General features: G+C 40.2%; 2 protein-coding genes across 2 annotated transcripts in view; one reads left to right on the forward strand and one right to left on the reverse strand.

Moving 5' to 3' along the window:
- Positions 1-25,387, forward strand: part of LOC142160092 (uncharacterized) — a 270,628-nt gene that overhangs the window by 107,461 nt on the left and 137,780 nt on the right. The window lies entirely within an intron of this gene.
- Positions 6,820-12,165, reverse strand: LOC142160095 (uncharacterized). The gene is made up of 3 exons (XM_075215042.1): positions 11,994-12,165; positions 11,795-11,875; positions 6,820-10,944 (listed from the first exon to the last, which is right to left on the reverse strand). The coding sequence occupies exons 2-3, from the start codon at positions 11,826-11,828 to the stop codon at positions 8,810-8,812; spliced, it is 2,169 nt and encodes a 722-aa protein (XP_075071143.1). The 5' UTR covers positions 11,829-11,875; positions 11,994-12,165; the 3' UTR covers positions 6,820-8,809.

The following is a 25,387-nucleotide window of genomic DNA, read 5'->3' on the forward strand; positions in this document are numbered from 1 at the left end:
TCCGTAGCGCTTTACAATTGGGGACAAACGTAATAAACTAATAAACAAACTGGGTAAAACAGACAAAGAGGTGAGAAGGCCCTGCTCGCAAGCTTACAATCAATGGGACAATGGGAGATTGACACATGAGGTTAAGTATACATTTTGCATCTTGGCCCAGCCAGACTGCAAAGGTAGGGTGACTCATAAGCTAAATGATCCTGTCACACAACAATGTTATTCCGGGGGTAGTTGTCTTGTGTGAAATTGTGTAACAGGCTAAAGGTAGTGAGGTTAAGATGGTGGTTGAGGAATATTATAAGCTTGTCTGAATAGGTAGGTTTTCAGAGAACGCTTGAAAGTTTGTAGAACAGAGGAGAGTCTTATTGTGCGAGGGAGAGAATTCCATAGAGTGGGTGCAGCCCGAAAAAAGTCCTGTAACCGGGAATGGGAGGATGTAATGAGGGTGGATGAGAGACGCAGATCTTTTGCAGAACGGAGTTGCCGAGTTGGAAGATATTTTGAGACAAGAGAGGAGATGTATGTTGGTGCAGCTTTGTTGATGGCCTTGTAGGTTAGTAAAAGTATTTTATATTGGATTCGGTAGAAGACAGGCAGCCAGTGTAGAGACATACAGAGTGATTCAACAGAGGAATAGCTATTTGCAAGGAAAATCAGTCTTGCCGAAGCATGCTCTAAAGAATGTGCAGTCGACCTCAAAGCAGCAGCCAGTGAGCATAAGAACTGATTTACCAAGTGATGGATGGGTCAGACAAGAAGGACTTGAATCCAGAACATCACTTGCACAGAAGCCCACCTTACAGAAATGGAAGTAGTACCTATCAGAAAGAGGTGGGGTATCCTCACAAGAACCCTCTACAATCAGCACACAATTGGCTGGCATGATTACATTTGAAGATGCATAGCAGGAGTTACCCCCTTTACATTGGAGGTGGACCTGCAACAGTAGTGGAGCCCAGGGCCGGACTGGGACTAAAAATCAGCCCTGGCATTTAAAGCACACAGGCCCACCTGTTGTGGGCTCCATGCATGATATATATAGGAAAACAAGCAAGGGTTGTGTGGTAATTATTTATCTATCCTATGCTCATCAAATCTTCCTAAACAATTACTTAAACGCCCCAGTAGCTCTCATCGATTCTCAGGAGACATCCATGATAATGGACATTAAAATCTTTGCCCATCATGGGAAACCTCATGCCCTGTAATTGAACATATAAAGTAGCGGATTAAGCTAGCTGCCTAACTTGTGCTCCTTCTATCTAGGATCTAATGGAGCAATAGCCAATGCTAGGTAGCCCTGAAGTAGCAAGGGATTCCTATTGAAGTAGATCGTGACTTGTTAGCTGCCTAACTAATGCTCCTACTATCTTGGGTCTAATGGAGCAATTGCCATAGCGAAATTCCCTACAATAAAATGAGGCAACTGATTCAAGCATTTCGCTGATTGAACTTTAATATCCCCTCCCCTTCCCACACTTACCAGGCGGGGCTGGCAAATTGTAGCCCGGGGGGCAAGCACATAGCACTGGCCCATAAGTCGCGGCCCATATAATATATATATATTTGTAAACATTTATTTCTATATATTTATTAATTCACTTCATGGGAGCCTCCTGGTGAGATTGAGGCTCCCATGTATTTGATTGATTGGGGATTCCCCAATCATATTCAGAGGGGGCTGGTAGGCAGGGCACAGGGTGCAGCACTTTTATGATGGCTAATGTTTTGCCCCGTATATGCAGTGCCGTCCGCATATACATATTTTCATTAATGTCTGTTAATATCAGGTGACTTTAATTCAAAATATATATATATATATATATATATATATATATATATATATATAATCACTGTGTACTCTTTTGCAAATTTATAATCCACAGTTATTGGACACACAGCAAACCTGCCCCTGGTTTCAAAAGCACACGTACCTTCCTGAATTACGGAGTACGCAAAGCCTAAATACGTGGTTATAATACTAAATGCGGGTTCCTCTCAGAATATGTGCCTTGATAAATCAAACCCCATGTGTCTTATGTACTTAAATATTGATTCGTTTTTTTTAGTGCACTACAGGATGTGAGATACTATGATGTCATTAATACAAAACCCTCACTCCACATACATTTTTTAATTTTCAGACTACAGATAACCAGTGTTACATACAACTACCTCAGCGTTAGAATGGCTTCTTCGTAGTATATAGAGAAAGTTGCTCTTCCTAAATATAGCTGTCCAAGAACCATGCAATTTGGTTTCCGAGCATCAAACTGCTAGCGTTCAATATAAACATTCAGTCAGCCCATCACCAGGACCTCCTCCAGGCAGCGATCAGCCATACCAGAGCAGCTCTGCATTAATAGATCACTGGTAACACCGATCAATTACTAGCTGGCATGTCAACTGGTATTAGTGAAATAAAATGTATTTATTTTATGTACTACTGCAGAAATAATCCATATCCCCTCTACCCTGACTTCCCCAACACTACTTGTCTAGAATTAATTTAAAGTTACTTACTGGATGCTGCTATATTTTTGTGATATTTGTCCCAATATAATGTGCTTTAAATAATATTAAATATGGCAATGCAGTTTTCAACCAATCAACAACTAATGTGTTGTTTTTTTTTTTAAGGACAAATATATCAGAATAATTATATTATAATTAATTTGTTCACATACATACATATACAGCACTGTGCCGCTGACTATGGCTTCAACTGTAGAACTGAGGCAAATCAGTATATTTAACCACCGATTACTTTTAAAAGCAAAATAAAAGAGTCTTCATCCACCCCCCCGCTCGTGGATACATGAGGTGCCTTCCGCATACACAGTGTGCTAGGTAATACTCAGTATATGCTGAAGGTACCTCATGTATCCACGCGGGGGGGCTGGCGGCCCAAACTGGTGTTAGACCCAGTGGCCAGATGTTCCCCGTCCCTGACACTTACCATCTTTTATCCGGCGCTGCAGAGGCCGGGTCTTCTGCCTTCTTTTCCCTTCTGCACACGTGGGGCGGCGCGCACATCATGTGATGCGCGCTGTCACATGATGATTTCACAAAAAGAGAGAAGAGAGCAGGGGTGGGTTGGATCATTACGATCCGTGGACGCAAACATTACTACAGTTGATGCCTCTCCCGGCACTAGCCTGTCAATCCACCCTGTGTGCGGGGCTGACATCCAGCCCTGGTGCCAGGAGTTGCTGCTGCTCGAGCCTGCAGCGGGACGGATCGGCCCATCTGACCATCGGCCCTTCTGGCATTTGCCAGAAGTGCCAGATGGCCAGTCCGACCCTGGTGGAGCCCTACTCCTCATTGGATGAAGAACAGAGGCATTTAGTATGGTTTACAAATGGTCCAGCGACATTAACACAAAATGGTCGAAGTTGGACAGCTGCAAAATATCAACATATGCAACAACTGATACTATATGAGAGTGTAGAAGGTGGATCCAGTCAGTGTGCAGAACCGAAAGCGATTATCATGTACCCTGAAGAAACCGATGGTCCTATTGTCATCTATACAGACAGCTACCTGTATGCCTACTTGGAAGGAAGATGACTGGAGAACTATTGGCAAGCCACTCTGGGGAGAGCCTGATTTATGGACTAATATATGGAACCAATGTCACAAACGATCAGTCAGCATAGGCCATGTAAATGATCATACAGACCTTGAGCACAAGTGTGATTGGATCACTTATAAATAACTTATTTGTGGCTGGAACATGTAGAAATAATTTACTGAAGTAATGTATTTCTTCATTCTCATCTATTGGGGATAGTTGTACAGCTTCCCCTTGCACCGGGACGTCTGTGATATCATTGTTGTGAGAGGATGGACCGGCAACGCCACCCTGTCTGTTGCTGCTGGGAACCGGCTGGGCTTACTTTGCCACCGTTCCTTTTCATTATCCCATATGCACTCTAACCGCAGTAGGAGGGGCTTACAAATGCTGTCATCACTGGACTCCTTACCGGCATCCAGTACCCTGTTCCTTCTGGGTAACTGTCACTGCTAGGGTACACCTGGGCTGGTACTGCTGACCACTTACTATGGATCAGGGTTGCTGTGGATGGATCCTCCCTGGCCTATCACACTGACCAGAGCTGCAGGTAGTGGGCAGAGCGTTGGTACTGGAATGCTAGGTCCCAACCTCAGAACAGCCGGATAACGGATTAGATTGATGATTTATTTGCTCAAGCTGTAATAATAAGGACAGTTAGATGCCAGTCTGTGGTACTAGAGATATTTCCAAAAGTTACAGATGTATGATGATACATTACATGGTCAAACTGTGCTCGTTTTATACACATTCTCACACACATTAGCAGGGGGTAACACCGTCCACTGATCCTAGATGGCTCAGCAAAGACTGAGATATTACATCAGATATCAAGTATCAGAATGCAATATGTTCTCCAAACATGGATTTAAATGCAATGCAGAGTTAACAAAATTTACACCAATCTGTGATATCCTAAATCACATTGTTCAGAGGTTTCCTTTCACTTTAACAAGGCAGGATAACAGATAACGAATCTCCTTGATGTGCTTTCAGGCTAAAAAGACATGTTGATCACTTCACATGAAAATAATTAATTAGCATGAGGCTTTCTTTAGAAAAGTTACGAAAATCCAATTTCCTCCCCTGGCACTGTCTCAGAAATAAATACATTTCCTATACACAATATAAAAAAATATCAGTACATTTGCAATGATATACAGCGGTGCCCTGCACCCTGAATTAAATTAAATATCTACAATAAGTTATTCCTATGTGATCCAGCCATAAATAAGTTATTTATATGTAATCCAGCCACAAAGGGGTTTCCAGATTCCCTCTCTATATAAAAGTTTCCTTGGTATACAGTATTCAAAGGTGTTAAGGAAGCTGGGCCTGAGCTAGGCCCTGGAGGACTAAACTGGGCAGTTTCCCAGGAAGGGTCCATCTTCTGAAGCTTAGTTTGGTGGAGCTCATTGTCACATTTCCACTGATCTACTTCCGGTTGGTAGCCCTGTAACAGCCCCTTATGACAGCTGCCAAACACTGAGCGGTAATATATCCAAGCCCATCCGTGGGCTGATTCCGGGAGCGTAGGAAATCTAACTGCCCTTAAACGGAGGGAAACAGCCCTGGAATAAGTGATCAAAGGACCATAGTACATATACATTTTGTCTACAACATTTAAAAAAATTGTAAAAACTCTACCACTCAAACTCCAAAAAGCAATATAATTACAACCATTAAGGCCGAAGCTTTTATGGACGTGTTCGTTGATTCAGCACGAACATGGAGTCAGATTGCTGTAACTCAATCGTGGAGCTGTCTACGCAACTGAAGGTCTGACAAATGATGTAACACAAAAGATACATTTTAGATCGTTTCTTTCTCTATGGAATATACTGTATATATTTTGGTGCTTATGGACGTGTTCTTGCATTAAAACATGTAATGGAAGTGACTATGTTGATAAAGAACAGATTTTTATTCACCATTTTGAGCCTTATATCATCTAATAATGTTACATAAGTGATTAAAACCCCCCACAATATTTTAATCCAATATATTGCAATTCAAAATATGTTGTTAAACAGGTTAAGTTAAACTCCCTTAATTTTATCAATAATATGGTATTTATTCTTTGAAATTTCTGCTGCGGAGCCACTAAGATTTAAATAATCATTTTAGAAATTTGGAACCAGATTGCTACCTATATAGACCAGCTGAAGATCAGACGGTTGATGGACTTATGGCCCTACAGACTGTAAAGATTCTTTTTGAACTGTTGTTTCATTTTTATAGCTTTTCTTTTCAATGTAGGTGCTAAACTGGTCACTGTCACGAGCCGCGGCGCAACGCCGCATCCTGGCGTGATCTAGCAGCCGGCCGAGTGCTCTGATTTCTATGCTGTTTAGGAGGGTGTAGTGTGATCCTCCAACTCCAGGGGGAGCTCTCATATGATTTAAACTGGTTCATTTATATTTTTATACATGCTTCCTGGTTTTTGTTATGATCTATGCCAGTTCTAGCTAGTATTAATTAGCAGCCTCCTGAGGCCGATTGTCAGCCCTGTTCTCCTCTGTTCTGATTAGCTCTCAGTACTATTTAAGGCAGTGAGGTCTGAGCCTCACTGCCGGTTATAGCTTCCAGTTCCCTGTCTGCTAACCTGCTCCTGTGCTGTTTAGCGTATATCTCCTTGATTGATCTTCTGTATATGACCCCTGCCTCTACCTTGTACCCCGCTGTATTGCTAGTGACCCAGACCTTTGGCGTGTTATCTGATTATTCTGCTTGCTAGTGACCTCTGACCTCTGCTTTTGTCTGACCATCCGCTGCCATCTGGCCTGCCGCTACGGTTTTGTATTACAAACTTACACTACTTCTGGAGTTAAGTCCTGGGGGCATCTGAGTACCGGTGAGCATATAAAGCTCTATGGGAAAAGCAGCTGCTAAAGGTGAAGACCTCCGCCTACTAGTTCTGTGAGTTTGTGAACAGACCGTCAGCGTAACGGTCACTGGAACTTTCAGATTCATTTATTGTTTAGAGAAATCACCAAATTATGTTTCTTAGTTTGTGTTTGACACATTTTTCTTGCTCATTTCTGCTCTTTTTCTCTCTTCTTTCTTGTTTATAAAATGTGTAATATGTTTCTCATATATAAAATATTGTGATTGCTATCACATTTTTTTGCAATGAGGGTGTTCAATAAAGATTTGATTGTAAAAAAAAGAATCAGAGTATTATTATTATCGTTTATTTGTTAGGCGCCACAAGGTATCCGCAGCGCCGTACACGGCACAAACAGTAGACTATACAGGGTAAAACAATACAGAACAATAAACACAAAGTACCAGAACTTCAGAAACTCCAGGCAGGCAAATACTGTAAAGACGGAGCGGAAGAAAAGGTTTGGAGACAGGAGGGGAGAGGGGCCCTGCTCATACGAGCTTACATCCTAAGGGAGGGTAAACAAAATCAGGCACAAGAGGGAGCCAGTAGAGCAAAGGGGAGAGAAAAGGAGCCAGGGGAAAAACAGAAGAGGTGAGAGGTTACAAGATTAAGGTTACTCTCCTGTATCAGATCTTATTTACAATTCACCATTTAGAACAAGAATATGGATCTGATACGCATCCCCAGTATGACGCATCTGATGTGTATCACGCTGTGATTTGTAGCTCAAACATTCCCCACATTCAGTATAAGAATGTGGCTGCTCTCCTATATGAATTGTCTGACGTCCAAGAAGTATTTTATTACATTCGGAGCCAGAATATGATGGCTCTCCTCTGTGAATTGTCTGATGTAAAACAAGATGTCAATTATGTCTAAAACATTTACCACTTTCAGAGCATGAATACAGATACTACACTGTACGACTCATCTGATGTGTAAGACGCTGCAATGTGTAGATTAAAGAACACGAATTTTGAGCAGAAATACGGGTGCACTTCCAGGTGAGTTATCTGACGTACAAAAACATCTGTGTTACTTTTCCCACATTCAGAACAAAATATGGTTTCTTTCCTGTGTGAAAGTTCTGATGCATTAGTAAGTTTTATGTAAAAGTAAAACATTTTTCAACTATATGATCTCTCTCTGGTATAAAGTCTCTGATGCTTTTTCAGACCTTATGTTATTGGTGAAACATTTAACATATTCAATGCAAGAATGTTTGTTTCTCCTCTATGGATTATCTGATGCATTTTCAGGTAAGCTTTACTGGTAAAAATTTACCACATGCAGAGCAATAATATGGTTAACCTCCTGTATGGATTCTCTGATGAGTACCCAGCCGTCATTTATAGTTAAAAGACATCTTACAATTAGAACAAGAATACAGGTGTACTAGCGGCTGAGTTGTCCGATATGTAATAAGTTCTGTATTACATGTAAAGCATTTCTAAAACAAAATATGTTTTCTCTCTGCAAATTAATTCAATGCAAGACAGAGGCAGAAGAGGACTTCAAACAACTGTGCATTTATTTGAATATGTTGAAAACATCCAGAGGAACCGATGATCAGATACAGAGAAAACACAGCTTATTACTGATTAATGAGCACTGAATAAATTCTCTAGTAATCGATATCTCAGACAGGTGTAGCAATTAAAGATCTTCAGCGACACTGTCAGTCTGTAGTACTTCAAACAGAATAATAACAGTTCAGAAACTGAAGCAAACAATAGTACTCCCAGATTCAATCTTGGTAATGGATGATATCCAATATACTTGATCACCTGAAAACAGCAAAAGTCCAAGCACAAGTGAGACAAGCCCAGATACCCTCACTGCGGTATCAGCAGGCAGAGTGATGTAGAAAGATTCCTCTTCTAGCCAGCAGACAATTGTTCCATAGAAGTAGTTTAATGAACAAGTTGTGAAGCTCACACATTGAATCCAAAGTAAGCTGGACGCCAAAATGCTGAATTGAAATATTAACGCCGTTAGCCATGGTACAGAGCCAGAGATGAAGCAGAAACCAATAGTTGAAGATTCTCCAAGAGCAGACTGTGCAGGAGTCTGCAGTAAATTCTACACTAACAAAACTTGCATTGAAAAGGAAGGTGTTTTAAACTCATAAAGGTCCAATCAGGTCAGGAGAGAAGCACACCCTAATCTAATGAGACAGGTGTGCAATAACTTATCACCACAGCTGAATAGGTAACGAATCATACACAGTCAGTGATTCATGCTCACCAAAGTTAAAGAGGCAGTCCCAAAATCCTAACACTCTTCTGAGTGAAATTTATGATGCATTATTAAGAATCTTTATATTGAACACATTTAGAGCAAGGCTATGAGTTCTCTCCTGTATGAAGCCTCTGATGGCTTTTTAGATTTGATTTACAGCCAAAACATTTACCACATTCAGAGCAAAAATATGGTTTCTGCCCTGTATGGACTCTCTGATGCATCTTCAGACCTGATGTACTGGTAAAACATTTCCCACATTCACAGCAAGAATATGGCTTCTCTCCTGTATGGATTCTCTGATGGTTTTTTTGATTAGACTTACTGGCAAAGTATTTACCACATTCAGAGGAAGAATATGGTTTGTGTCCTGTGTGGACTCTCTGATGCCTATTCACATCTGATTTACTTGTAAACAATTTACCACATTCAGAGCAAGAATATTGTTGGTCTCCTGTATGGAGTGTCTGATGGTTGTTCAAATCTGCTTTACTAGTAAAACATTTACCACATTCAGAGCAAGAATATGTCTTCTCTTGTGTATGGAGTCTCTGATGCTTTTCTAGAACTGATTCACTGGTAAAACATTTACCACATTCAGAGCAAGAATATGGTTTCTCCCCTGTATGCATTCTCTGATGCTTTTCTAAGATTTCTTTCCTTTTAAAACATTTCCCACATTCACAGCAGGAAAATGGTTTCTCTCCTGTATGGATTCTCTGATGGTTTTTTAGATGTGATTTACTGGCAAAGAATTTACCACATTCAGAGCAAAAAAATGGTTTCTGTCCTGTGTGAACTCTGTGATGCCTCTTCATATTTGATTTACTGGTAAAACATTTACCACATTCAGAGCAAGAATATGTTTTCTCTCCTGTATGGAGTCTTTGGTGCTTTTTCAGATATGCTGAACAGGTAAAACATTTACCACATTCAGAGCAAGAATATGGTTTCTCCCCTGTATGGATTCTCTGATGCTTTTCTAAGATTTCTTTCCTTTTAAAACATTTCCCACATTCACAGCAGGAAAATGGTTTCTCCCCTGTATGGATTCTCTGATGGCTTTTTAGATTTGATTTACAGGCAAAGAATTTACCACATTCAGAGCAAAAAAATGGTTTCTGTCCTGTGTGAACTCTTTGATGCCTCTTCATATCTGCTTTACTGGTAAAACATTTGCCACATTCAGAGCAAGAAAATGTTTTCTCTCCTGTATGGAGTCTCTGGTGCAGTAATAAGTTGTTTTTCCTGTTAAAACACTTTCCACATTCAGAGCAGGACCAAGATTTGTTTTTAAAGTGATTGATCTGCTCTGTCCCTTGTTCTGTGGGTGTATAAATGTTGGTGTCTGTGAGATTTACTCCTTCACATGAGACAGATTCCTCCTTAATATGAGATGTATATTGTGTATGATCTGTGGGTGTATAAATGTCAGTGTCTGTGAGGTTTCCTCCATCACATGAGGCTGGTTCCTCCTTAATATGAGTAGATGTATATTGTGTATGATCTGTGGGTGTATAAATGTCAGTGTCTGTGAGGTTTCCTCCATCACATGAGACGGATTCCTCCTTAATATGAGTAGATGTATATTGTGTATGATCTGTGGGTGTATAAATGTCAGTGTCTGTGAGGTTTCCTCCATCACATGAGACTGATTCCTCCTTAATATGAGCAGATGTATATTGTGTATGATCTGTGGGTGTATAAATGTCAGTGACTGTGAGGTTTCCTCCATCACATGAGGCTGATTCCTCCTTAATATGAGATGTATATTGTGTATGATCTGTGGGTGTATAAATGTCAGTGTCTGTGAGGTTTCCTCCATCACATGAGACTGATTCCTCCTTAATATGAGTAGATGTATATTGTGTATGATCTGTGGGTGTATAAATGTCAGTGACTGTGAGGTTTCCTCCATCACATGAGGCTGATTCCTCCTTAATATGAGATGTATATTGTGTATGATCTGTGGGTGTATAAATGTCAGTGTCTGTGAGGTTTCCTCCATCACATGAGACGGATTCCTCCTTAATATGAGATGTATATTGTGTATGATCTGTGGGTGTATAAATGTCAGTGTCTGTGAGGTTTCCTCCATCACATGAGACGGATTCCTCCTTAATATGAGATGTATATTGTGTATGATCTGTGGGTGTATAAATGTCAGTGTCTGTGAGGTTTCCTCCATCACATGAGACTGATTCCTCCTTAATATGAGCAGATGGATCTTTAGATTGTTCTGTTAGGAAAAATGTATTGTGGTTAGATTTATAAAATTAATTTTTATCCTTCCTATTAATAACATAAAATAACAGTATAAATTCTGCTGCCTATCCATATGTATCATAAATACGGATTACAATTTTAAAAGAAAACACCTGAACCCCCCTGCTGACAACTTAGTGTTCAGTTAACATAAAGAAAATAACAAAACCTGATTACCAGTTGTGCTGCCCCCACAGCATTTGATGGATTTATCTTTGACAGTTTATCAAGTCTTCGTTCCAGCACAGAAATCAGATATACTTCACCATTATGGGAGAAACAGAACAGATTCCTGTTAAATGGGCAACGCTAATCGCAGTAGTAACAGGGCCGGAAACCATAGGCCGTGGTATTAGGACCTTAGGTGGGATCCCAGGGAATCCACAAGGTACTCTCAAAACAAGCTGCAGTGCCCCCTAGTGTCTGATACCACTGCAATTATAGATGACGAGGAAGCCCTAAACGGGTGCTTCTAGAACGAAGACGTTAGGTGGCAGCGTAGTGGGTTAGAACTGCAAGGAAAGGGTGTAGAATATCTGCCAATGCTGTGGGTGGACAAAAATGCCAAGCTTATTATTACAATGGTGCCGTCTCTCCAATACATTGTTAGAGCAACATTTTAAAACATTACTCAATAAAAAAAATCTTTATTATATACAGACACAAATAAAACCGGAGATCCTGAGTATAATAAAATATGTTATATTGCACTCTCATCTGATACACAGATAAAAAATATCACAATGTACAAAATATATTTATAAACATAGTGATGACATCTCCCATATATATATAGAGAGGTCTATGGTCAAACCTCCTCTTACCCAGTGATGTGAGGGGCTGGAGATTCTCCATCATCTCTTTCTTGTACAGACCCTTGTGTCCTTCTATATATACACCTCCTCCTGCATGGAGAAATAGACAGTGACATCATCCACCTTATAGGACCCTGACACACACAATGGTCATCACCCAGACACATCCCCTGGTGTTACTGTATAATGTCCCATTCCCAGCAGTCACCTCTCCAGTCAGCAGCTGAATGATCTTGTTGGTCAGTTCCAGGATCTTCTGGTCATTATCTCTCTCATGCATCAGTGAGTGAGGTGGGGGCAACGTGATGGGGCTCTGGGTCCTGCTCAATATTTCTGACACACAGGGATGGCTGCTGGGTGTCTCACTATCACCAGATGTCTTCTTCACCACTGTGTAACCCTGTATATTAACAAATAATATTATTTCTATGTGCAAATAACTACATGATTGCCTACAGTCTAGGTGGTAATGCAGACATTATAAGGAATGTCAATGTGACCCTCCCAGAATCCCTCACCTCTCCAGTCATATCCCTGTTATATTACTACAGATAACAGTGATGTCACAGACTCCCTCACCTCTCCAGTCATATCCTGTTATATTACTACAGATAACAGTGATATCACAGACTCCCTCACCTCTCCAGTCATATCCTGTTATATTACTACAGATAACAGTGATGTCACAGACTCCCTCACCTCTCCAGTCATATCCCTGTTATATTACTACAGATAACAGTGATGTCACAGACTCCCTCACCTCTCCAGTCATATCCCTGTTATATTACTACAGATAACAGTGATGTCACAGACTCCCTCACCTCTCCAGTCATATCCTGTTATATTACTACAGATAACAGTGATGTCACAGACTCCCTCACCTCTCCAGTCATATCCTGTTATATTACTACAGATAACAGTGATGTCACAGGGTTACTCACCTCTCCAGTCATATCCCTGTTATATTACTACAGATAACAGTGATGTCACAGACTACCTCACCTCTCCAGTCATATCCTGTTATATTACTACAGATAACAGTGATGTCACAGACTCCCTCACCTCTCCAGTCATATCCTGTTATATTACTACAGATAACAGTGATGTCACAGACTCCCTCACCTCTCCAGTCATATCCTGTTATATTACTACAGATAACAGTGATGTCACAGACTCCTTCACCTCTCCAGTCATATCCCTGTTATATTACTACAGATAACAGTGATGTCACAGACTCCCTCAGCTCTCCAGTCATATCACTGTTATATTACTACAGATAACAGTGATGTCACAGACTCCCTCACCTCTCCAGTCATATCCTGTTATATTACTACAGATAACAGTGATGTCACAGACTCCCTCACCTCTCCAGTCATATCCCTGTTATATTACTACAGATAACAGTGATATCACAGACTCCCTCACCTCTCCTGTCATATCCTGTTATATTACTACAGATAAGAGTGATGTCACTGTAACATTCCCAGAACTCCTCACATCACAAGTACTGTATATAGTTCTGTACAACATATCTCACAGAAGAGCTGCTACAATGGTACATGGGCTGCAAAGTAAAACATATCAGGAAATACTTTGAGAGCAGAACTTGTCCAGCTGAGCGGAGAGAAGGACAGAGGTGATATGATAGAACAGTATTAATATCAGGAAGGCTGTATTGTTACAAATAAGATGATATCTAGAACAAGGAGGACACTTTAATATTGGAAGAAGACTGAAAGATAACACAAGGAAGACTTTGTACAGACTGGGTGATAGACCCATGGAATAGTCTCCAATATGGGACAATCATACAGCTATTGTGTAATATTAGATTTATAATATAAAAGCACACAACAACGTAAGACTAAGCAGACCTGATGGCCTTTCTGCCGTCACATTCTACGACAGGGAAATGTTCATGTGTTATAGATACAACAAAGGAATCTCAAGCGTGTAACACGTCACAGGAAGGATAACTCAGGACTGACTGATAAGATTTCAGCAGATAATGCAGTAATTCTCGGTGAATGAAGAACAGACAGCTCTCACTCACAGATACTATAATCAGTTCCAGAAACAGATAAGATGTAAAATATACCTGACGTAAGTACAAAGCACAGGAAACAATACATTAATAAGATAAACACTGGTTCTTGGATTTCCAGAAGTGGGAGGAGTATGATTTGAAGGTTCTCTCAGGGGGAGTGGCAGAGCAAGGTTACTTACACACTACAACCAATCATCTTGCTGGAGCCGACAATGTAATGGCTGAGGGAGAGGACTATCAGCACACTCTCCATGTCACCATACACACAGGCCGGGCAGTCTACTTCCCCAAATACTATATCACGTCCCTACAGAGCCTGCATTACACAACGTAATACTAAGGGTTAGGCCAGAAGACAAACTGTCATGGACACACAGCTGATCATGCCTCTTCCCCAACACTGTCACCTTCTAACACATGTAAACCAATCAGATCCCCAGCCTCAAGCACACATACACCCATGATAAAACAAAGTACATCTACAAACACACAGCTATAAATATGCACCACAAACTCAGATCCTGAGTCTCCAACAGTTACCACATCTTATCCACCTCATCAACCTACAAAATCCTGCTGCTGCTCCTACATTCAACGTTCTCCTGTAACCCAACAGGGCTCTAATCTCACTGCAGAGCCCCATCTCATACTTCCTACTACTGAGTGAGTGAAACCTCAACTTACTTACCCTTCCTATGCATCAACTGCACTCCACTCTGCTCAACAAAAACATGCCCCCCTGTTCACACTTCACTCCTTACTCATTTTCCAGACCCTTCCACTTCTGCTGTCTCCACAAACCATTCCAGATGGCCCTCCAATCCAATCATTACCATCCTTCCACTCCAGTTTCCCACCACATTGCTGCATTTCAATGTCACCTCCAATAACTGACCACTCCTCCGTCCAGAGAAATGTAATTATGTGAGAGGAGTCTGCTAAGGACTTGACTCAGCTCACAGAGACAGCTACAAGACCTGAGAGGGAGTGATGCAAATGCAGCTGTATACTGCAGTTTTCCAATACTGAAATGTAGCAAAATGTCAGTGGAGCAGGAGTCTTTTGCTAAACAAGGCTCAAATGATGGAAAAAGTGTGAAGAGCAGAAAGTAGTCTGCTACAGCCAGTGGGCGTAAACTTGTTACAAAAAGGAAATGTGACTCTCTAAGTAAAAACATACAGCTATGGAAATAATGTGTATAGTGATCTGTCTTATCTCTCTTCATATATCACTATACTTTTAAGACAATAATAAGTAATAACACTCATATCATCAACAGTGTATATCAGGTGTTATTTCATATTCTTCTCCATATGTCTTATTCTTCTCTATATCTCACTGCATAGTCCTTTATAAGACTAATCCCCCATATCAGTGTGTGCTGGGAGATATTACTCCCCATATATCACTGTACAGTCCCCTCTATATATAATAATAATAATCCCCATATCAGTGTGTGCTGGGAGTTATTACTCCCCATATATCACTGTACAGTCCCCTCTCCTCTATATAATAATAATAATCCCCATATCAGTGTGTGCTGGGAGTTATTACTCCCATATATCACTGTACAGTCCCCTCTCCTCTATATAATAATAATCCCCCATATCAGTGTGTGCTGGGAGTTATTACTCCCCATATATCACTGTACAGTCCCCTCTCCTCTATATAATAATAATAATCCCCCATATCAGTGTGTGCTGGGAGTTATTACTCCCATATATCACTGTACAGTCCCCTCTATATATAATAATAATAATAATAATCCCCATATCAGTGTGTGCTGGGAGTTATTACTCCCCATATATCACTGTACAGTCCCCTCTCCTCTATATAATAATAATAATCCCCATATCAGTGTGTGCTTGGAGTTATTACTGCCCATATATCACTGTACAGTCCTCTCTCCTCTATATAATAATAATAATCCCCCATATCAGTGTGTGCTGGGAGTTATTACTCCCCATATATCACTGTACAGTCCCCTCTCCTCTATATAATAATAATAATCCCCCATATCAGTGTGTGCTGGGAGTTATTACTCCCCATATATCACTGTACAGACCCCTCTCCTCTATATAATAATAATAATCCCCATATCAGTGTGTGCTGGGAGTTATTACTCCCCATATATCACTGTACAGTCCCCTCTCCTCTATATAATATTAATAATCCCCCATATCAGTGTGTGCTGGGAGTTATTACTCCCATATATCACTGTACAGTCCCCTCTATATATAATAATAATAATCCCCATATCAGTGTGTGCTGGGAGTTATTACTCCCATATATCACTGTACAGTCCCCTCTATATATAATAATAATAATACCCATATCAGTGTGTGCTGGGAGTTATTACTCCCCATATATCACTGTACAGTCCCCTCTCCTCTATATAATAATAATAATCCCCATATCAGTGTGTGCTGGGAGTTATTACTCCCCATATATCACTGTACAGTTCCCTCTCCTCTATATAATAATAATAATCACCCATATCAGTGTGTGCTGGGAGTTATTACTCCCATATATCACTGTACAGTCCCCTCTCCTCTATATAATAATAATCCCCCATATCAGTGTGTGCTGGGAGTTATTACTCCCCATATATCACTGTACAGTCCCCTCTCCTCTATATAATAATAATAATCCCCCATATCAGTGTGTGCTGGGAGTTATTACTCCCATATATCACTGTACAGTCCCCTCTATATATATAATAATAATAATCTTCATATCAGTGTGTGCTGGGAGTTATTACTCCCCATATATCACTGTACAGTCCCCTCTCCTCTATATAATAATAATAATCCCCATATCAGTGTGTGCTGGGAGTTATTACTGCCCATATATCACTGTACAGTCCTCTCTCCTCTATATAATAATAATAATCCCCCATATCAGTGTGTGCTGGGAGTTATTACTCCCCATATATCACTGTACAGTCCCCTCTCCTCTATATAATAATAATAATCCCCCATATCAGTGTGTGCTGGGAGTTATTACTCCCCATATATCACTGTACAGACCCCTCTCCTCTATATAATAATAATAATCCCCATATCAGTGTGTGCTGGGAGTTATTACTCCCCATATATCACTGTACAGTCCCCTCTCCTCTATATAATATTAATAATCCCCCATATCAGTGTGTGCTGGGAGTTATTACTCCCATATATCACTGTACAGTCCCCTCTCCTCTATATAATAATAATAATCCCCCATATCAGTGTGTGCTGGGAGTTATTACTCCCCATATATCACTGTACAGTTCCCTCTCCTCTATATAATAATAATAATAATCCCCCATATCAGTGTGTGCTGGGAGTTATTACTCCCATATATCACTGTACAGTCCCCTCTATATATAATAATAATAATCCCCATATCAGTGTGTGCTGGGAGTTATTACTCCCATATATCACTGTACAGTCCCCTCTATATATAATAATAATAATCCCCATATCAGTGTGTGCTGGGAGTTATTACTCCCCATATATCACTGTACAGTCCCCTCTCCTCTATATAATAATAATAATCCCCATATCAGTGTGTGCTGGGAGTTATTACTCCCCATATATCACTGTACAGTTCCCTCTCCTCTATATAATAATAATAATAATCACCCATATCAGTGTGTGCTGGGAGTTATTACTCCCATATATCACTGTACAGTCCCCTCTCCTCTATATAATAATAATCCCCCATATCAGTGTGTGCTGGGAGTTATTACTCCCATATATCACTGTACAGTCCCCTCTATATATAATAATAATAATCCCCATATCAGTGTGTGCTGGGAGTTATAACTCCCATATATCACTGTACAGTCCCCTCTATATATAATAATAATAATCCCCATATCAGTGTGTGCTGGGAGTTATTACTCCCCATATATCACTGTACAGTCCCCTCTCCTCTATATAATAATAATAATCCCCCATATCAGTGTGTGCTGGGAGTTATTACTCCCCATATATCACTGTACAGTCCCCTCTCCTCTATATAATAATAATAATCCCCCATATCAGTGTGTGCTGGGAGTTATTACTCCCATATATCACTGTACAGTCCCCTCTATATATAATAATAATAATCCCCATATCAGTGTGTGCTGGGAGTTATTACTCCCCATATATCACTGTACAGTCCCCTCTCCTCTATATAATAATAATAATCCCCATATCAGTGTGTGCTGGGAGTTATTACTGCCCATATATCACTGTACAGTCCTCTCTCCTCTATATAATAATAATAATCCCCCATATCAGTGTGTGCTGGGAGTTATTACTCCCCATATATCACTGTACAGTCCCCTCTCCTCTATATAATAATAATAATCCCCCATATCAGTGTGTGCTGGGAGTTATTACTCCTCATATATCACTGTACAGACCCCTCTCCTCTATATAATAATAATAATCCCCATATCAGTGTGTGCTGGGAGTTATTACTCCCCATATATCACTGTACAGTCCCCTCTCCTCTATATAATATTAATAATCCCCCATATCAGTGTGTGCTGGGAGTTATTACTCCCATATATCACTGTACAGTCCCCTCTCCTCTATATAATAATAATAATCCCCCATATCAGTGTGTGCTGGGAGTTATTACTCCCCATATATCACTGTACAGACCCCTCTCCTCTATATAATAATAATAATCCCCATATCAGTGTGTGCTGGGAGTTATTACTCCCCATATATCACTGTACAGTCCCCTCTCCTCTATATAATATTAATAATCCCCCATATCAGTGTGTGCTGGGAGTTATTACTCCCATATATCACTGTACAGTCCTCTCTCCTCTATATAATAATAATAATCCCCATATCAGTGTGTGCTGGGAGTTATTACTCCCCATATATCACTGTACAGACCCCTCTCCTCTATATAATAATAATAATCCCCATATCAGTGTGTGCTGGGAGTTATTACTCCCCATATATCACTGTACAGACCCCTCTCCTCTATATAATAATAATAATAATAATCCCCCATATCAGTGTGTGCTGGGAGTTATTACTCCTCATATATCACTGTACAGACCCCTCTCCTCTATATAATAATAATAATCCCCCATATCAGTGTGTGCTGGGAGTTATTACTCCCATATATCACTGTACAGACCCCTCTCCTCTATATAATAATAATAATCCCCCATATCAGTGTGTGCTGGGAGTTATTACTCCCCATATATCACTGTACAGTCCCCTCTCCTCTATATAATAATAATAATCCCCCATATCAGTGTGTGCTGGGAGTTATTACTCCCATATATCACTGTACAGACCCCTCTCCTCTATGTAATAATAATAATCCCCCATATCAGTGTGTGCTGGGAGTTATTACTCCCATATATCACTGTACAGACCCCTCTCCTCTATATAATAATAATAATCCCCCATATCAGTGTGTGCTGGGAGTTATTACTCTCATATATCACTGTACAGACCCCTCTCCTCTATATAATAATAATAATCCCCCATATCAGTGTGTGCTGGGAGTTATTACTCCCCATATATCACTGTACAGTCCCCTCTCCTCTATATAATAATAATAATCCCCCATATCAGTGTGTGCTGGGAGTTATTACTCTCATATATCACTGTACAGTCCCCTCTCCTCTATATAATAATAATAATCCCCCATATCAGTGTGTGCTGGGAGTTATTACTCCCCATATATCACTGTACAGACCCCTCTATATAATAATAATAATCCCCCATATCAGTGTGTGCTGGGAGTTATTACTCCCCATATATCACTGTACAGTCCCCTCTCCTCTATATAATAATAATAATAATCCCCATATCAGTGTGTGCTGGGAGTTATTACTCCCCATATATCACTGTACAGACCCCTCTATATAATAATAATAATCCCCCATATCAGTGTGTGCTAGGAGTTATTACTCCCCATATATCACTGTACAGTCCCCTCTCCTCTATATAATAATAATAATCCCCCATATCAGTGTGTGCTGGGAGTTATTACTCCCATATATCACTGTACAGTCCCCTCTCCACTATATAATAATAATAATCCCCATATCAGTGTGTGCTGGGAGTTATTACTCCCCATATATCACTGTACAGTCCCCCTCTCCTCTATATAATAATAATAATAATCCCCCATATCAGTGTGTGCTGGGAGTTATTACTCCCATATATCACTGTACAGTCCCCTCTCCTCTATATAATAATAATAATCCCCCATATCAGTGTGTGCTGGGAGTTATTACTCCCCATATATCACTGTACAGACCCCTCTCCTCTATATAATAATAATAATCCCCCATATCAGTATGTGCTGGGAGTTATTACTCCCCATATATCACTGTACAGTCCCCTCTCCTCTATATAATAATAATAATCCCCCATATCAGTGTGTGCTGGGAGTTATTACTCCCATATATCACTGTACAGACCCCTCCCCTCTATATAATAATAATAATCCCCATATCAGTGTGTGCTGTGAGTTATTACTCCCATATATCACTGTACAGTCCCCTCTCCTCTATATAATAATAATAATCCCCATATCAGTGTGTGCTGGGAGTTATTACTCCCATATATCACTGTACAGTCCCCTCTCCTCTATATAATAATAATAATCTCCCATATCAGTGTGTGCTGGGAGTTATTACACCCATATATCACTGTACAGTCCCCTCTCCTCTATATAATAATAATAATCCCCCATATCAGTGTGTGCTGGGAGTTATTACTCCCCATATATCACTGTACAGTCCCCTCTCCTCTATATAATAATAATACACCATATCAGTGTGTGCTGGGAGTTATTACACCCATATATCACTGTACAGACCCCTCTCCTCTATATAATAATAATAATCCCCATATCAGTGTGTGCTGGGAGTTATTACTCCCATATATCACTGTACAGACCCCTCTCCTCTATATAATAACTATATAATACATTACCTCAGCCTCTGCTCCACATACATTAGAGTGACTCTATAGCCACGCCCCTTCCGCAGCGCACGTGATAGAACATGTGATATATCATTGAAGATCTATGTCGTGTCTGAGAGACTACAAGAAAATGGCGGCCGCTCACCTTAAACCGGGAATATATATAATATATAAACTGAACCTTTACATTTTTTTTATCTACATAAGTAACGTTTTAAACTGTTATATATAAAAGAAAGTAATGAGAGTCAGTGAAATATTTGTTTAGCAATATAAGAATCCTTACCAGAAGACTACGGCCGCCTCTCCCCAGCACCGAGGACAGATGTTGTCACATGTTTATTAATTACTGTGAATTTAATCATTTTGCATTCCCGGAATATCCGATGTCTCTGAGCATGCGCAATAGTGATAAGATGATGACTCGGCAGCCATGTTGGATTGGGGCACTGGTAATATTAGTGGAAGTGAAATAATTATTTTTCTGGATTATTAATGGTAGTAACAAGAATGAGAGAAGCTGCTGGTTATTCCTCTGTGTATGTGTTATATATATATATCATATTATATACATGTTACATATAACATGTTACATTATACTATATCATACTTACCTACTTTCTTCAGCTCTCTTCCGGGAGCCAGCCAGTGGAGGGGGGCGTGAGGGGGCGGGGCGGCCAAAATCGCGTCATTTCGGCCCCGCCCCCTGTGACGTCATGACGCAAATTGCGTCATTTGACAGCGGGGGCGGGGCTAAACGCCGCGATTCATCGGGAATCGCGGCGTTTGGGATCTAATTCTGCCCACTTCACTAGGAAGTGGGCACTTCCTAGTGAAGTGGGCAGAATTCGGGAGATTGCCACACTCGCCCGGGAGTCCGGGAGACTCTCGCAAAATGCGGGAGTCTCCCGGACATTCCGGGAGAGTTGGCAAGTATGTACTATATGTATGCTACAGCTAGACTATATCCTGCACTCTATATATGTGTATTACATGACCTTTATGCTATATTTTTTCTATACCTATCATAAGCTTTCTACATGACCTTTTATGTTTCATTATACATTGTATACTATATATTGCACTCCATATATACATGGATCATATCATATATTCTCTTTAAATTGCATTATACTTTTGTATAATATATATTTGCAGTGTAGTGTAGCTGACAGGCAGGATCAGCCACTTTACTGCCTCGGATCTACAGACCCCCCTCGCTCTTCAATAGTGTGTGGGAAATATTTATTTATTGGTGAGAAGCAATTTAATAGTGAGGGTGATAGAAATTATTATTATTATTATTATTAATATTTATTTATAAGGCGCCACAAGACATCCGCAGCGCCGTACAGAGACAAACAAAATGACAATACAATGGGAGACAGCACAGTACAGAAAACACAGCAACTCAGTACGCTCAATGCACAGCTAGAGAGGGCGGGGAAGGGGAGGGAGGATCCGCAAACGACGGGGCCCAAGAAGGAGGGCACGGAAGACAGGGAGACCCCCAGGGGGGAGGAGGGAGCGAGAGTGGACGTGGGAAATGACTTAATATAAGGTGGTGTGATGGAATTATTTAGTTAATGCTAGGGTGGTTTGGGAGTATGAGGGCTATTTATTATTTGTCGATACCAATTATTTAATATTGTAGCAATTTGAGGGGAAAATAGATTTAATTTTTAAATGGTAATACTAATTCTTGAATTCTGGTGTTTGCTCAGGGGGAAATAGGTCTATTAATTTAATGTTGGGCTAGTTTTAGATAGGGAGGCCTAATTATTAGACTTAGGTGCTTCTGACTTGACGTCGGGGTTGGTTGGGAAGGTGGAGGGCCAAATTAGTTCACTCACTCGCTAAGCTTTGTATATTTCATATATCTCCCTTTTATCCAGACAAGCTTAGGATCCAAACTGAGCTTAAGACACCAGCAGCCACGAGTAATGAAAGCTGCAAGTACAGCACAGTGCTGCCATCTGTCCTGATTCTGGTGGGACAGTCCTGATTTTATGTAACTGTCCCACTAGGTCAGGACTCTGTCCTGACTGCAACAATGGTTGTGCTGTATGTCCCACCTCGCACTGTACTGCTGGTGCATGCACTACAGTTAGAAGCAAGCAGCTCACCTTTACCAGGCAGTACAGTACTGTACAGTGTGAAGCGGGACAGCTCTCCTTGTAGTCAAGTAGGGCTGCACATATATAACTACTATAGGAAGGGGGCTGCACATATATAACTACAATAGGAAGGGGGCTGCACATATATAACTACAATAGGAAGGGGGCTGCACATATATAACTACTATAGGAAGAGGGGGGGTGCACATATATAACTACAATAGTAAGGGGGCTGCACATATATAACTACTATAGGAAGGGGGCTGCACATATATAACTACTATAGGAAGAGGGGGGGTGCACATATATAACTACAATAGGAAGGGGGCTGCACATATATAACTACTATAGGGAGGGGGCTGCACATATATAACTACTATAAGAAGGGGGCTGCACATATATAACTACAATAGGAAGGGGGCTGCATATATATAACTACAATAGGAAGGGGGCTGCACAATATTAATAAAGAAAAAATATTACAAATAACTACTATCATTTCTGATGCGGTTTTACAGTAACACATTAGATTGGGTTTTAACATTTCCATTTTATGTTTTACTTATAATTTCATGAGTTAAATTTATATTTTATTTGCATATAGACATACAATAAAAAATGTAAACTTATCCTTGTAAAGTTTTTTTTAAAAAACATTTGTTTTCTTCTATTCTTCTTTTTGGGGGTTGTCTGTCAGATGATTCTTTTCTTTTCTATTGTAAACTGAATAGAAAATAAAATTGTAACTACATCAAAATATATATCACTCCACTCTACTGTGGTTATTATTAAATATATAATAAATGATCTACTATATAAATGCCTAGTGGCGTGTGTGTAAAAAAAAAAACCAAGCTGCAGCGCCACCTGCTGGGCAGAGTTATACACTGACCTATATATTTCTTGAAGGAGAAGTGACAGTTGGGAGTGGTTGGTGGTTGCCGGGGGTGACAGTGAGGAGTTTTTAACACCTTAAGTAGCTTGATGAAGGATGTGGCGAAGAAGATGAAGGATGAGGTGATGGAGAAAAATGATGAGGTGGTGACATGTGGACAAAACCACGTTAAAAAAGGGCGCTTGCGTCGGGAAGTAACGCTCTTCCCCTGAGGAGGCCTGGCCTAGCCCCAAATGCATGACAAGAACCTTTTTAACACCTTAAGTAGCTTGATTTGACTAGAATGCATGAGTATCATGCACGGGTTAACTTGTATATTTTATAATTATTAATATTATCATTATCACCACCAGATTAGTAACATCAATAGTAACAATGCCTTAACTGTCAACAAAATGATCTTAGTTTTTTCTTCTATAACCTTGTTGTTTTATGCCACCGTTTTTAAGCTGCTGTAATATGATTGCAGATCTTCTTTCTTCTGTTTAAATAAAATAGGGTGTAGTAAATATCAAACTTATATCTATATATAACAACCTTGTTCGTTTAGACTTGGAAATGCTAATACCATTATCCCAAAACATAAAAATTATTTTCACTTCCCGTAGGTAATTCAGATAGTCAGATAATTTGCTTTAATGTGTATTTGAAAAATGAGAAGCCACAATGTTCCTCTCAACATTGTGGGTAATTAATTTTCAAAATAGATATAATTATTAAAAAAAAAATTATAATAGAAATTTCCACTCGCAAACCTTAATTTTGGAATTGATTCCATTTCTGGATCATCATCATCATCATCATTTATTTATATAGCGCCACTGATTCCGCAGCGCTGTACAGAGAACTCATTCACATCAGTCCCTGCCCCATTGGAGCTTACAGTCTAAATCCGATCCTCAGATGATAACGATGATTCCAGAAGTCTTCTTCTTGCACTTTGCAGCTCTTCTGGGCTTGGTCCGGCTGACTCCACTCTTCGATCCACAGGTGTCTCAGGTGTCCTGTAGCTGGTTCCCGGCATACCACGTGGAAATTGTTTCACCGACTAGGGGATAGTACCTGACAGATTGAAGTCCAAAAGTTGACAGACAAGTTGAACTGTCCTCTTGCTTTCATTTCTTGATTCAAACTTTGAAGACTTGTGGTGATCAGGAGATTATTAACGTCGCTTTGTTGTTGGCTGAAAGCAATTTGTCCCAGAGCATTTGTCGTCGGGTTGATTCATTTCAGCTCTGTCTTGGGTGGATAAAATTCCAGAAAGAATGGTGGCGATGTCTCTGTTAGTGCTTATCTGCAGTCTCTGATCCCCGTCATGTATTCTTCCATTGTTCTCCTGAACGCCTCCCGCGAGTCTTACATTTCTTGCGCAAAACTGGTGATTTGGTGGAAGCGCGATGTTGTCGGCTCACTTGGTCCAGTTTGCAATCTGGTACGTGTGGAGTCTTCCAGCAAATGTTGCAGTGCTTCAAAAGCTATTGTGGCATCTAGATTTTTTTTTTTTTATGTCCTATTTCAAGACCTTTTTTTTTATTTGGCTTTTACACTTCACATAAACTCTACTTACGCTGAGCTATAGGAATTCTTGATGACACCAGTGCA

Source organism: Mixophyes fleayi, chromosome 6 (genome assembly GCF_038048845.1).
Source record: "Mixophyes fleayi isolate aMixFle1 chromosome 6, aMixFle1.hap1, whole genome shotgun sequence".
In the NCBI taxonomy this organism is placed as follows: Eukaryota; Metazoa; Chordata; class Amphibia; order Anura; family Limnodynastidae; genus Mixophyes; species Mixophyes fleayi.